Source organism: Chinchilla lanigera, unplaced genomic scaffold (assembly GCF_000276665.1).
Source record: "Chinchilla lanigera isolate Chin_1 unplaced genomic scaffold, ChiLan1.0 scaffold00030, whole genome shotgun sequence".
Taxonomy (NCBI): domain Eukaryota; kingdom Metazoa; phylum Chordata; class Mammalia; order Rodentia; family Chinchillidae; genus Chinchilla; species Chinchilla lanigera.
Window position 1 is genome coordinate 2,141,358 of NW_004955431.1, and position 15,653 is coordinate 2,157,010.

The window sequence follows — 15,653 nt, forward strand, 5'->3', positions numbered from 1 at the left end:
ACTATGCCACTTTAGTCAGTAGGCCTATAAAAATATGCACCATTTTGTTTTTAAATTCAAATACAACCTGGTCATGTACACATCAAAAAGAAAAAGAGATGACTTAACGTTTTTGTTCTTAAAACATTACTGATGTAGGTAATAAAGATGTGGACCATCTTGATCCAGGATCAATAACTCTTTTAATCACATCTTCATCTCTTTGGGCCGGGAATATAGCTCAGCAGAGAAGTGTGTGCTTAATTAGCATGTCTGAAGCCCTGGGTTCCATTCCTGTCATCAAATAAAAACTCTTTACCTATGTTAGGCCACTAACAGCCTACCTATCTGGCCACTAACAGCCTCCCAAGTATCCTAGCCTCAGACTTGCTCTTCAGACCAAAACTGCACCACGCTGCAGTCAGCAGTCTTCCTGAGACACCACTGTCACCAGGACTTTCAAACCTGCAGTGGCTTCCCACTGGACAAAGTCCGAACAGTGTCTGCAGGCCTTCCAGAACTTGGCTGCCTTTCAGTGCCACCTTCCCGAGTCACATGTCCGTTTGGACAAACAGATGCACTCGCTGGCCCCTGTGTCTCCTGGTTACAGAGCTTACGTGGGAATGTGTCCTCTCTCTCTGCCTTACAAACCTTAACCACTTGTTAAGGCTCAAGGTAAGAGGCCTCTCACCCACCCCTCATTCACACGCCCCAGCTAGCCCATGACAGCTTTTACAGTGAGGTTCAACTAGTCAGTAAGATTACAAGCTGCTCGCAGGCCAGCTCATGAGCTTATTTTTTGCTATCTGAGCACACAACAGTGTCTTCCTAAATGCAATTTGTGAGTCATTTCATTGGCTAACTGGATTCCACAACGCAGAGCACCTGACGGGTGCGCAAGACTCCACAGCTGAAGGCTGGCAGTGTCTATCCTCCACCGCCTCCATAACTCTGGTGCTTCCCAACCAAGGGGGAAGATGCTCAGCATATGACATAACTCGCACGGGCTGGTACAGAATTGTTTTCATGCGTGGTCCATGTGATTTCACTGGCTTATGAGATGACGGCTTTCAGCTTTTGAAAACCCATGAATACTAGAGGAAAAGAAGCTACGTTGAACCACGGCAGAGTCTTGTGTCTGGAGTCACACAGTGCTAGGTTTAAATCCCAGCCACACTCTAGCCACAGGGCTGTGTGAATGTGACTTAGCCTCTGGGAACCTCAGTTTCAATGTTATCTCAGTTTAGGACTCAGAGAATTAAATGATAGAATGCTAAGTGCCAAGTACAACGATATATGAATAAAACCATCACAACTGAGGTTTCTTAGTATTCTTATTACTATCAAAGGATAAAATTAAAACAGTTTAGTTTAATGACTAATTGGCTTTATTCTTTTCAGTTCTACAACTGGGTAACATTTCATTCCACAAAATAGAGTAAGTGTACACTTATTCTATTTTCACAGCCAACGGGCTGAGAAAAGAAGGGCAGAAGAAAGCAGACATAAAAAACAAAAACATCAAGTGGACTGGTCATTTCAAAGTTACTTTCCTCATAAGGAAGGGGCGGGGAGACAAAATAGTGAGAAAATAACTGCTGGCTCAGCATTGGGTTATGTCAGTTAACCTCTTCTGCGTGAAGATTAAAGACAGGGAGCTACATTATCATGCTGATTGAAACTGGGCAGTTGAGACCATTTGTCTGTTATCACTCTGATCTTGATTTCTTGGGTCAGATTAGTAAAGTGATATTTAGCATGTGTTATGGTTTGTGTCTGCATGTCCCCTCGAAGCCTCATACAGTCATAGGGCAGGCTTCTACAGTTTATGATTGATCCATGGTCCAACGCTGGGATTATGGGTGTGCGCGCTACCCCCACCCTGAGGCGGGTAGTTTACATATAAGGGAGGGAAAGAGGCTTGCTCTCTGCTGCTCCTCCCTTTTTGTTTTTGTTGCTTTTGCTATCCCCGACCCCCATGAACTGTAGCCCTCTGTTATGTGCCACTCTGCCTTGGAGCCAGCCGAGTATGGACTGAAACCTCCACAAACTGTGAGCTAAATAAACCTTTCCTTCCTTAATTTTGGGTGTCGGGTATTTTGTCCCAGTAATGACAGAAAAGTAACCAAAGCAGCATGAGTCATTCCACTCTGACTTTTTAGCTTCATTTCTTGGGGCCCAGTGCAGCTTAGGCCAAAATAATGGCCTCCTATAATTTTTGTTTAATTCTACTACTAAACATTTTTAGTGACAACACTTCCATTATGGTAGAGACTACATTTTGAATGATAAATTCAGATTTGATAAATTATAATTCCCAAAAAGAAACTGTTTCTGACATAACCATGACCAGCTCAGTCAACTAGAACAAACTCTAATCTAGTGTTCTGCAAAAGAGCTTTGCCTGATGGGAAAATGGTGGACACTACGGCACTTGGCTTCCCAACAAGCACATCCTTTTCAACAAATAAACAAAATGGGAGAAGGAAGTGAAAGAAATTCGTTTTTTCAAAGAAAAGTACATCCACTGCTCCCCTATATTTTCCTGGCAAGTCTCCCACATCAGACCTGAAAGTGAGGACAGCAACACGATTCTCTCAGGCCGCTGGCGTGGTGGGAAGACATGCTCTGAGGCAACAACAGTTTGCAGAAACCAAGTTACTTCTATTCTCATAATCAGTTTGATCATCGTTTTTAAAGGGAAAAGAAAGAGGGGTCCAGGATACAAGACAGCCACCATCTCACAGGCCTGTGGTGTAGGGGAACTGAAATAAAGCCCCAGCAGAGTTGAGCAATAGAAACAGTTTCTTTCTGTGCCTAAAAGTGTTTGACAGCTGTTGCAAAACTCCAGAGCCTCCCCCAAGGAGCTCATAATTTAGCTGAAGGGAGTCACACAGCTGTGGCATGGCAAGCAGTTTGCAAAGTACATCATCATGGCCCAGCCTGTTAGTGTTCCGGAGAGTGAGGGAAGGCCCCTGGGCACATTTACAGTAAAGGGCGCTTACTGAGCCCTGCAGATTATTTTGCACTAGCCAGGATGGACGAAGAGCCAATAGGGGAGAGAGAAATGCACGAGCCAATATGTAAGCAGAGGGCAGAAACAGCAAGGCTGGAAGGAGGTGTACCACTAAGTACCTAAGAGGAGGGTAAAGGAAGGGAGCCATGAGACTTGCCAGGAACTGGAGGGCCTCAAATCCAACAGCAAAGTTCAGTCTTGCTGAGAAGTTACGACAAGTGGGAAACAGTTCTGTGAGCAGAGCCGTGGGGGGAAGTAAAATGGTGTTCTGCGAGGATTAACCTGACAACAGTCTGAGAAAGACCAGCCTCAGAGGCTCGGGGAGGGAGGCCGCAGCAGGGCACCATCAGCTCCAAATCGTATCACCTAGAAGGAATCAGGCCAGCCTGCACACCACTGCAGAGGAAGGAGAGATGCCAAAAACCGTGGCATGCGAGTCTGAGAAATACCCAGCCCAGGGCTGGGGGTGTGGCTCGGTGGTAGAGCACCGCCTAGCATGCACAAGACCCTAGCTTCCATCCCCACAACCACAAGAAAGGCAGGGGAGAAAACCCCAGCCCAGCAGTGCCAGGGGAGGTGGGAGCAGAGCTGGTTTGACAGTAAGAACAGGCTCAATACACTGGGAGGTAAACAGATAATAAAAGGGAAAAAGGCCTTGGACGTTTTAACCACCTCCGTGATAAAAGCCATGTCATGCTCCTGGTGGGGAGGGGAGGTTAGAACAGCCCAGTGATCTTTAGGTAAACATTAGTTAACTGCTCTTGCTCACTTCTATTTAAGCACTACTGCAAAGACCTACTAGGCTAGGATTTGTAGAATTTTTGAATAATGTCTGTGTACTTGGGAGACCGCTTAAAATGAAAGACACCCTTTTCATTAATAATAGTTTACGAAAAGTGTCACTGACTAGAATACTACAACGTTCTGTGTAAAACTACTCAACATGGAAAATCAAGATAATTCAATTCTTACATTCCCTTCTGAAAGTGTTTGCCACAAGCCTCCATGAAGGGGTGCAGCCTTTGTCACCCACCACAGCACCTGGTGACTCAGCAGGGCTGGGGCAGGCAGAGCAGGGGGGTGAGGACAGGTAGACATACTGCGGCCTACGATGGTCTCTGACGTTTACCTGGCGCACCTGCCTCCAGAGGGAAGTCAGGAGCGAGGCAAGGGCGGGAATGCCACAGCAGCTTCCGCAAGAATGGGAGTGGAGAAAGTTTAGAAGGAGCCTTCAGGTACGGGGTGGGACCCAAGCAACTGCCAAGGAACCTTGACTTACCTTGAGTCATCAGCTTTTAAATTAGATTTCACACCAAGAAGCAAGTTTTGAAGGTGGACTTTTCCAGACTTACATGCAAGTAAGCAATGACTATAAACTGACTTCCTTTCCTGTCAGAATGTACAGTGTAGTTCATACTCTTTATGTTACAGCCAATCTCAATGGGAAAGAATGACTCCATGTGCTTGGTAAAAGGGTTTTGTGTCACCTAGATGAAAATGATCTGTGACAACCACAGAGCTTAATGGCTGTGAAATACCACAAGTGAACCGGCAGAGAGTGAGACAGGATGCAAAATCAGAGAAGAGCAGGAGGGGCAAGAAGTAATTTGTAAGGGAAAAGCATGGAGAAGAAATAGCAATAATTAAAACATCCCGAGCAGTGATTCCCAGGCCCGGTATAGTAAGAGCCCAAAGTATTACAGATTGCCTCAAGAAGTCCCAGAATTCTTAAAAACTCAAAGCAAAACTAGTTTTACATCAATTTAATTAAAATATGCTTTTATGGAACTGTAAGAACAAAGGCACAAATGCCAGTCAATCAAATACCAAAGTACAGTAATGAAACTTCAGAAATATTAGGAAGGACTAAGTTAGAGATAAGACAATCATGTTACTTTTTAAAATTATTTTTATGTAAATATAAATTACTGACAAATACTAGTGTTTTTCTTTATAAATATACTTCTCTTGGAAAGATTTTAAAAGGTTTTCTTGGGTTGTTTGGGTAAAGAATCTAGTGTAGGAAGATCTTTTCTTATCACTTTGGGGAACTGGCACCTAAGTCCTAAAACCTCTCCCCCGCACCGCCCCAAATTTAATCTTGTTGCTAATTAGGCAGGCTTCCCTGCCACAGGCTCCAGAAGAGTCTGAAGGGAGCTTCCTGAGAAAGAAGTCACAACCTGTCTGTGAAGTGTGGTCACTGGGAAGGGTGGAGCGTGCAGAACAAGTCCTAGCACAAATGGAATCTGAGACCAAGGAGTAGCTTTGCGCCGGCTCACACATCACCACCTAAAGGCCGAGCCTTGGAAACTGACACAATCAGGAACAGGACACTGAAAACATCTGCCCATGAGTTTTACAGCCAAAATAATGTTTATGTGGACAACAGCAAGAACACAGCCCGCTCTTTTCTACACTTATAACCTCAAAAACCCTGCAGTTTAAAAACACAGGCCCCAAATAATCTCAAGGTCTACATAAACAACTCGGCACTCCAGGCACTTCTGTTCCCTGTTTCTCTGCCTCCTTCTGCTTCCACCTCAATGCCTCACAATTTGTCCTCCTGTGAACCAAAGCCAGAAGAACTTGTGCCATCACTCTGGACTGCAGGGAACCGTGAGCAAGCCGCTGGAAGGGAATGACAGCAGATTGTGTGAGCACTTTTTGGTAAATATGGATGCAGCATCAGAAGTGGTAAATATTCACATAAATGTATGGTTTTTATTTACACATTACCTTTATTTATCCTTTAACACTCTGTTGTTCAGGCTAAATACTAAGTGTCCCCCTTTGGTGGACTGGCAGTCCTCAGGGGCATTTCTGTAGTTACTCAAAGCCTCCAAACTGTCCCTTTTCCCCTTACTAGGTAGCTAGGAATACTTCGACAAGAAAAGCAAATGATAGGGCTGCAGGTGTCGGCCTGTACTGGTTCTTGTCTCCATTAACTCCCCTTTTCCATAATTCTTAAGGGGTCCAAGGGCTAAGATTTTTTAAAATAGTGTTTGAAAGCTTATTCAGCCTAAGTTAAATAAAATTCATTGAATTCAAAATATGTAAATGAAAACTGAGGAGGCTGAAAATAAGTTGGCTCTTTTGTTACGTATTCTAATAGAAAAATATAAAGAACTGCAGTAGTGTTAAATAATCTATACATCAATATATTTATTTTAAAATCAAATAGAATATGTGAAATGAAACAAAAACAGCAGTATTCATTTCTATGGTTGCAAGCCTGGTTCAAAAGAAATGATAATGAAATGTTTTTGTAACATTCTACCATGTCAAGAAATGAGTAAAAAGGCACCAACGCAGCAGGCCTGAGAAATTCAGAAAGTTTTAAAAATATTAAGATAATTTGGAAACTAATTCTGGACATGCTAACTACTTACAAAACCTTGTACACAATTACACAAAACTAATTCAATTTTCTGACCATTTTACTCTTCCTTAAAATAGCGTGGGGATTAAAGTAACGAAATAATCCTGTCTTTCCAACTGGCAAATTGCGTAAGTAGCAGAGGAACTGGTTTCACACCTCTTTCAAGATACTATCATTTTTCCAAGCCGCACAAGACAAACCTCAAGAATTATCACCTTCCTCTAAAAAAAGGAGAAAAGAAGGCAATTTGTAAGAGAGAACAATGTAGAATAGCTGTTCGATGTTTAATCGCTGTCGTCTGCACAGAGTAGCTACTGAAGGGATAAATGAAACACAAGTAAGTGAACACAGGGGTTTTAACACAGTCAATCTCCCCAACAAGTCACAGGCCAACTTTTAGAAAGCAGGTAATACTCGGGTTGAAGATACCCTACGGCAAGCAGTAAATTGCCCGCAGTTCTCTATCATGTCTAAGTCCTGTTTAACCACTAGAGACTATTAAGGTTATTTTGAAAATGCACATTACCTGTCCTTCTCCACCACGACAGGGCTTGGATAGGACTGGTTACTTTTATTGCCAGTGCCCAACTGGCCGTAAGAATTTGCACCCCAAGCGTACACCTGCCCTTCATCTGTTAACACCAATGTGTGTGCGTAGCCACAGGCAACCTGGAAGGACAAAAACAAATTCTGTCAGGCCTGCAAACAGAAGGAAACGTTTCCCAAGGTGGATAACGCATCAAAACGAAAAGGAAGAAGAGGCATTCTGCCCCAAAAGGCCAATGTTAATGCCCTTCCAGCCCTGGCACAGGCCCCGTGGCCGGGGTGCAGGGACCTCGAGCGGTTCGGGTTGCCCGCGCAGCTCCGCCGTTCTCGGCTGCTGCTCTTCACGCTCACTTGAAACCAAGGGGCGTGAGCTGAATGTGCAACACAGACACTTTTATTCTTGTTTCTGATTATTAGAGTAAAACACGTGCAGTGTGAAAAGCAGAGACACGTATAAACAGAAAGTACTCTCAAGATCAGTTCCCGGTCTTCTTCCACGTATTTATATACGGACACCGAGACATGAACCTACACGTTTAAATGATACCGTACAAGCGGTTCTATATCTTGTTTTTTTTTTTTACTTAAATTAAACGGAGCACTTTCCCATATCATTAAAAATTCTTTGTAAGCATCATTTTCGTCAGACAGACTTGGCATAACTTGTCTAGTCATTTACTTATTGTTTCATTAAATTAGGCTACACCTACCATCTTTTATGAAAGATCCTTTTTGGTTGGTTTTATGATTTTGGTTTTGGATTTTTGGTTATAGCTTCTTCACTAATTCTAGGAGAGACTTTCTCTTTGGTTCCTTAGAATGTTTTCCAAGGAATGGAATTATAGGTTAAAGAGTACGAAGATTTTTAAAGCTCTTCACACATACTGCCAAAGGCCCTCTGGGGACAGCTGTAACAGCTTACACTTCAGCAGCTGTGTGTGCCAGCACCCTGCAAACAGAACCCTGAACAGCTACAACTTAATTCAGGGAAAAGGGCTTAGCTTTTCCTTCAGTGAAGACAGCCAGTCAGTGAAACGTTTCATCCTGCTAAGAAAACTGTTTTTGCCACTGAAGATCTAAAAACACGCACACCCAAACCAGCAGTGGACTTACCCGCTGCACGCGAATGCCCTGCAGAGCTGCCACTCTACAGGGCGTTGGCTGGTTGCCACTGCTGCCGAGTCCCAGCTGCCCATTCCCATTGTAACCCCAGACATAGACCTGGAGAGGATGAGGAAAAGAATGGTCATGAAAGACAATCGGCAACCAGTTCTGCTCTGAGAAACATGCCATGCTCGTGTAACAAGGGCATGCAAGAAGGTTTTTAAATAAAACATGAAGTAGCTGTCTCACCTCCCCAGCGTCCACCACTGCCATGGAGCACATCTGCCCACAGGCTATGTTCACAACCACTTTATTCTGTAAGCAGCCAGTGACTCTTCGAGGGATCGCCTGATTAGCTGTGGATCCAGAGCCTACCTGCCCAGAGTTATTATAGCCCCAGGCAAACACCTAGATAGAAGAGATTGAAGAGCGAGGTCTATTATAGTGTCTCAGCTGGACACCTATGGCCCCTATCCCTCCTCTCAAAGTGATTCAGAACCTGAAATTCCTACAACGCTGGCAGAGAAGTTTTTATAAAAACCATTTTTACACAATATGTTGTTTTATAAAAAAATAGGTTCTTGGTGTTATCTACACAAACAGCAATCATTACCACCAAATACCATACAAAACACAAAAATATCTACTTTGCCTCAGCCATATTCACCAACATTTCAGGGTTTTCCTTTTTGTAAATGAACCCTTTAGTATAGCAGTACAGAAGGAATAAAACATCCTTTTACATTTCGCAGTGATGGAAGTCCTTACTTCATACAAACTTCATAATATAAACTTAATGAATACCAAGAATAATGCTGGATTTCAGGATTATTTTAATCAAATGGTTAAACTTCCAGACTGCTAAGGAATCTGTAAAATGTTACTCAAATCAATGAGCTTTATGTTATTCTCACCTCACCATCAGATGTTAGCACCAAAGAATGGTAAGACCCACAGGCAACTTCAATGACTTGTTTGTTTGACAAATTAGTAGAGATATGACTGGGCACTAAACCGTGATTAATTGTACCATTGCCCAGCTGGCCATACGCATTATGACCCCAGGTAAAGACTTCTCCTTCTGAAAATAAACAGAAAGACCAGCTTTTAAAGCATCTAATTCATTATATGAAGATACATATTACCACACTTGCACAAATGAAAATTAAAAATCTGACTGCAAAGAACTAAATCAAATTCTCTATTACACCAGATTCACTCCATGAAAGAAGTTATTTGGCAAGTATAAACTGATCTCTGTCTCAAAGCAACAAGATGAAATTTAAATGCATGCAGTTATAATAGGTGAGAGATATATTTTTAGTAAACAGCAGGAAAAAAATAAAAAAATTAACAGCACAGAAGGCCAGGTGTAGTCCCAATACTTGGGAGGCTGAGGCAGGAGGATTGCCATGAGTTTGAGGCCAGCCTGGGCTACATGGCCAGATCTTGTCTCAAACAAAACAAAACAATAAAATAAAAGCAGAGAAAAAGCTGCTAAAAATAACAGAGAATCTATCAAATCAAAAGCCAAATGACTATAAGGCTTTTTCACTCTTACGGATCTGTTTCCTTTTCTGTAAAATAATCACTACTTTTAAAAATCTTTTTTATTGTACTATTTATTGAACAATATAGTACAAATAAAAGTTCATAAAATATAGTATAAGTATAAAGCACACACCCACATACTACTCCTTAGGTTAAGAAATATCTCCCCCTCCAAAGCCTCTCCTATATGAGTCTTACATAAAAGAAGTTTCGTGGTATTGAACTCTAAACAAGTGGAATCAGACCGTATGTATCCACTTTGCCTGTATTTTCCTCTACATTGTCTCTGTACTACATATTGAATAATTTCTTCTGATCAATCCTCAAGTTTATTGATCTTTTATGATATTGAAACTGCTATGGAACTTGTCCAATGAATTTTCATTTTGATCATTAGATTGTTCTTTCAGTCTTTTTCAAAATTTCTATGATCTCTGTAGATATCTTTGAGTTTACTCTATTTTTATTTTCAAAGAAGAAACATTGGGGCTGGGGATTTAGCTCAGCGGCACAGTGCCTGCCAGGCAAGTGCAAGGTCGTGAGTTCAATTCCCGGTACTGGAAGAAAAAAAAACAAAGAAGAAGCATGGCTGTCTGGTACCTGATAATTCTAGCATCTATGAGATACAAAACAAATAGTTGGACCTTTACCACAATGCAGCTGATTTCCAAAGCTCAGTGCTGACATACACATGTTAAAATAATTGCCTATTTATTAACGAACAAATAGACAATAATGTTGGCATGTTATTTTCTGTTTTGTCTATCGATGGGCCTGCTTCTTACCAATATTAGAAAAATGTTTTATAAAAGCAATTTATGTTACTTTTCTAGTCTTTTCACGCCATCTGAACAAATAAACTATTTACATGACAAAAAAAACTATTATCTGATGTTTAGCATTCAGTTCTGTCTATTGTTTATGCTTGTTTTCATTTATTAAGTAAAATCTGGAAGTCATTTGTCTCGACTGAGCTGCTGTACTAACCCAAGAGATCAAACCAAACCAAACAGAAAATAAGATGTTTATGTGACCTGCCGGGGCAGGGACTGAATCCCTGAACGGGTCAGATGAAGGATCTCATTTAATCCTCATAGCTCACTGGAAAAGTCATACTATTTTATGGAATGAGGTACTGCTTAGAAAAGCCAATTACATACAATCTTTAACCCTGTTGTAATTTTGTCTTTGCCTACTCGTGGTGCCTTGTTTGCTGTATGCCTGGTTATCTTGGAGAATGTGCTGTGTATTGCCAATGAAGTATTGCCTATGGTGATCTTGCCAGGCCTCTGATGAAGGTGGCTTCCTCGAGAAAGCATCTGTACTAATTTTTATCCTGACCTTAAAGCACTTCCACCTCCAGTACCTCCAATAAATTCAAAGCTTGAGATTTCTTGGACCAACCAGTCTGATGTGAATTAAATCACACATATCACATGTTTAGAAACTCTCAGGGAGAGGGCTTCTTTCACTTCTCTCTCTCTCTCCCTCCCTACTTTGCTCAGAGGAAGGAATTCTGTTCAGTCTTTGCGATGTGGCGGATACTTTCCTGAGGAAGCAGCCAGTGTAGTTCCAGCTTGAGTGTGAAGACCTCTGTTACAGACATGCGCCCTCTTTATCTCCTGAGCGAATACAAACACTGTTCAGTTCAGCGCCTAGGAAGATGTCCTGAAAGCAAGACGGCTTTGAGTTCTCCTCTAACCTTACTTGATTTCTCCTACATTGGTTTGATAATTGCTTTCTGCCTTGCCAGTGCTGCGTGAAAAAAATTTGAATTTTTTTTAGGTTCCTGTGGTCCAGAAGGCACTGTTCTTATACAGTAATTACTCTCATAAAATAAAACCTGAAGAGGCTTATTGCTCTTATTGCATTGTTGTTCATTTATCTAAAATGCCGATAACTAGTAAGAGTCCATTTGCTGTATTATGTTATCCTGATATTTAGATATATTCATTTCATACTGTCCAATGCATAGTCAAGTTCACATGGCAGAGCTACCACATCTTCCAAAATCAGAAAGTGTATTCTCAGTTTCAGGGGTGGTCCTAGTCTTGTTTCTCAACAAACAAAGTAGCAGCTAAAACTCTGTTGAGGTGAGTTCTTCTTACCTGTTGTTGCAAGGACGACGTGGGGACCACTCCCATAGCTGAGGCAAGCTATCTTTTTGTCACTTAAAGAATCCAGTCTCCGAGGTTCAAGGGTGCTCTGCACGTCACCTAACCCCAGACAGCCACTGCAGTTCGTGCCAAGCACAAAAATCTGGGAGAAAAACCACTACGGATTCAAGCAGCTCTATTTATAACAAGCCTATAAAGTACATTCAAATAGGCATAGTCTTCCTAAAACAAACTGACTCCTTATGAATACAAATCAGTTTTCCCTGCTTTTAAAAATCATCTTTATTCCTTAGTTCTCCCCCAAGATCTTCCATTTAACAAATCTATTACTAAAGCTATGGGTGGCTAAATTTTACCTCATTTGAAGAATTACCTCATCATTTACCGTAGTATATAAAACTTCATTGCCAGCACTGCCAAAGACACAAGCCTGACGGATTAACTGCAGTTCTTCCTCAGAACAAAGGGAAAAAATTGGCCACTTCCCCACATCTAACATCTTCAAAGATGACAGAGTAGCGTGTACTGACTGAAAAAGAAAACAACAATAAGTATTTTGAGACTCTTAATTAAAAAGTACACTTTCTGTGCTCCTTCTGCTTCTGCAGAGGAGGGCTAACCTGGTTACGGTTATGGAGGAATGCGCGGTACCTATCTCTTAGAGGCCCCTCACCATGGCAGGAGGTTCCTATATGCCACCCGCGTCTATGCTGCTGTCATGACAACTGGACACGAGAGGCCTGCATGTCATCAGCTGTCACCTGCTAATCTTCAAGGACACACAAAGCGCCCACACCTGAACTTTGGTGAGTTCCAATATTTAGTAAATACTTTTAATATTGGCCTGTCCTAAATGTAGCTGTGGAAACGAGGCTGGTTATAAAAGCAAGGAAAGACAGCGGAGAGAAGGAGCACTGGCATTTGGTCTGCTGCCTAAGTGTTACAGGTTTGTAGAAGAGCAGTGCTGAAGGTGACACCCGGGAAACGGCCCAATGTTTCAGTCCCTGACCTTGAGTTTGAGGAGTGGTAGGGCTTCCTTGTCCCCCACTCAGCTTTGGAATTGCTAGGAAGAAACTATATATACTGGTTTGCTACAGCAGTGTAACAAAGCAATAAAAATTAACTAACAGTTCTGAGGGTTAAAAGTCCAAAAATCAAAGTATCAGCTACTTTGGCCCCTTGTGAGGATTAGGAAAGAAAGACCTATTTCAGACTTCACCTCTTGGCTTGTCTGTTCATACTGTCTACCCAGTATGTATATCTCTGTGTCCAAATTTCCCCTTTTATAAAGTCATCAGTCATACTGGATTAGGTAGGGCCCACCCTAGAACCTCAATTAACTAAATTAATTATATCTGCCATGACCCTATTTCTAAATTCCTGCCTTCATAGGTACTGAGCGTTAGGACTTCAAACATGGATTTTGGAGGGTCACAAACTCGTAAGAGCAAATCATGAGTATCTGTATTCCCAAAAGAACATCAAATATGCACATTATAAAATTGTTTTAAAAGACTTTATGTATCTGCCACATGGAGACATTTTTATAGATATACTTTTCAACTCAAAAATTTTTAGGATTACAATAAGATGCATAAACAGTCACTACACCCATAAGAAGGCGTGTTTAGCTACTTCCCACGATTATTACCAATCATGTTTGCTTTAATAAGCAAAGATTTTCTAAGGCTCTGTTTCTCATCAGCTATTAAACTAACCTCACCAGAAATGAGTTCTGCTATAGTCAAGTGGACTAGCTACTTACTTTCTACAGATCTAGAAGAATATCTGTTCCTCCCACCTTAGGAATCACCTGAAGATGCCTATGAGTATGTCTGCAATGCTGCTCTCCCAAAGACCACACTATTGACTGCAGGATACCTTGTGCTCAGACTCCTCCAGTACAGTTCACAAAGACAGAGACCAAGTTGGTCTCATTCACATACTGGAATGGGGTGAAGTATCCAGGAAGTATCAGTTAAGCGAACAAATGAACGTTGGAATGGATGACTGTACTTCCAGTCACAGCTCTCCTTCCCATCCCACCCTCTGTAACACCAACTTCCCAGTTCTTTCCCTGTGTGCCTTAACTCCAATGGTTTCCATTTTTACTTCATTTATGTCACATTATCCAAGACTACTCTACCACCAAGTTCTGCAACTTTTCAGTTCCTTTCCAATCCGTAGCCAACAATCCTTAACCTGCATCCAAAGTAAGTTCTGCAGGGAGTAGCAGATGACCAGGAAGCATCAAAAGCTGTCCCAGGGACAATGAACTTCTAGCAGAAGAAAGCAGAGCCATCACCTTGGTACTGAAATTATAATTATTCCTTGGTAACCACAGATCAGTTCCATGACATGCTCAGATACCAAAGTCTGCAGATATTAAAGTCACTTATAGAAAGTGGTATAGTATTTGCATATTATCTGTAGACATTGTCCCACGGACTTAATCACCTCCAGATTCCGGATAGTATCAAGCACAATGCAAATGCTATGTAAACAGTTGATATACTGCATTTTTAGGGAATAATGATTTAAAAACCCCAGAAAACAAAATAACCATCATAGGCCTAACTACACAGCACGTGAACGAGGCTTGAGGCACACAGGGAGCACTGGGGAGAAGCTGAGGACTCGTGCAATGGCAGCGTGAGCCTACACATCACTGCATCTACATGGGCTCAGCGGCATGTGGGAAATTCAAGTTTTTCTTGTGAGAACTGTCTGGAGTTCCCCTCCCTCAGTGTTTTCAATGTGCACTTGGTTAAGTCTGTGCATATGGAACCTCAGTGGTACAGACGACCAACTGCATACCTTTGATTCTGTCTTCTCAGAAACATGTTCATGGAACTAATGCATGGTGTGTGGCTAGAAAGCATTCTGAAGATCATTTTATAGATGGAAAATCTGAAGAAGAGCCAGAGAAAGGCTGCAGTACACTGAACAGTGTCCCCCCCCCTCCACACACACACAAAATCCCAAAACTCTAATCTACCTGGAACCTCAGAAGGCACTCTTATTGCAAGTCAGGTTTCTGCAGCTATAATGAGCTAAAGTGAAGTCACATAAGATTAGAGGGGGCCCTAAATCCAATGACTAATGACCTTAGAAGAGAAGGTCACACAGAAACGGACAGGGCCACATAACAACGGGGGCAGAGAATCCAGTAAAGCATCTTTCAAACGACATGGCAGGGACTGGCAGGACCCGCCAGAGCAGCTGGAAGACTGATCCCCGTTCAGAAGAAGCACAGCCCTGCTAAACGTTTCATTTCAGACTTCCAGTCTCCAGAATTGCGAGAGAAGAAGCTGCTGTTTTAAGCCACTTGGTTTGCAGCCATTGTTACAGCAGCCCTCAGAAACTAAGGCAGAGGCAAAGCAGCTGGGCCTGCCAACAGCACCACCCTGTGAGCTGAGCTCCCTTCACCCCGCCCGCTGCAGAGGGGGTCACAGAGCCTGTGCCAGAAGTGAAGCTGTCTGGCGCTTTCTGTCGGGCAGCAGAAAGGGTTGGTTTTTCTGTTCAACTTTGAAGCAGTAATTATTATTTCTGCAATTATTTTAATTATGAGTACATTTTACAAGAGCAGTAATCTTCATTTGAAATCTAGAAGTTTTAAAAAAAAATCTCACATAGACAGGAAATGACAACTATGTGAAAGTATAACATTAGGTCCCTATTTTTACTGTATGTATGTTTTTAAAACATAAAGACTTTAGTGATACTATGTTAATCTAAGAATCCAAGAATTTTTTTTTAAAAAAAGATTTATTTCTTCACTATTAGACATTTTGAAACTGGAAGAAGAGAAATTTGCCCAAGGTCCCCAGAGACAGATCGTATTGTGTTAGATTTTAGTCTAAGCTTCTACTTTAAATTACCCACCTCTTCAGATGATGAAGCAATCTTATTTTCTAGGAGGTCTGCTTTCTATTTTTTTATGTTTTCCTTCTGTAAATTT

At 41.8% G+C, this 15,653-nt stretch overlaps 1 protein-coding gene across 14 annotated transcripts in view; it reads right to left on the reverse strand.

Annotated features, from left to right (window-relative positions):
- The window catches only part of Rcbtb2 (regulator of chromosome condensation (RCC1) and BTB (POZ) domain containing protein 2), a 47,583-nt gene that overhangs the window by 18,718 nt on the left and 13,212 nt on the right, over window positions 1-15,653 (reverse strand). For 10 of the 14 annotated variants that reach the window (XM_013515738.1, XM_005387567.2, XM_005387565.1 and 7 more), the window contains 6 exons: window positions 12,066-12,221; window positions 11,684-11,834; window positions 8,939-9,105; window positions 8,274-8,432; window positions 8,034-8,141; window positions 6,901-7,043 (listed from right to left, as the gene is read on the reverse strand). In XM_013515738.1, the coding sequence (XP_013371192.1) occupies window positions 6,901-7,043; window positions 8,034-8,141; window positions 8,274-8,432; window positions 8,939-9,105; window positions 11,684-11,834; window positions 12,066-12,221 (884 nt within the window). Of the gene's footprint in view, window positions 1-6,900; window positions 7,044-8,033; window positions 8,142-8,273; window positions 8,433-8,938; window positions 9,106-11,683; window positions 11,835-12,065; window positions 12,222-15,577; window positions 15,644-15,653 lie in introns of those variants that run through there. The other 4 variants (XM_013515739.1, XM_013515740.1, XM_005387562.1 and 1 more) reach the window with 3 other exon arrangements.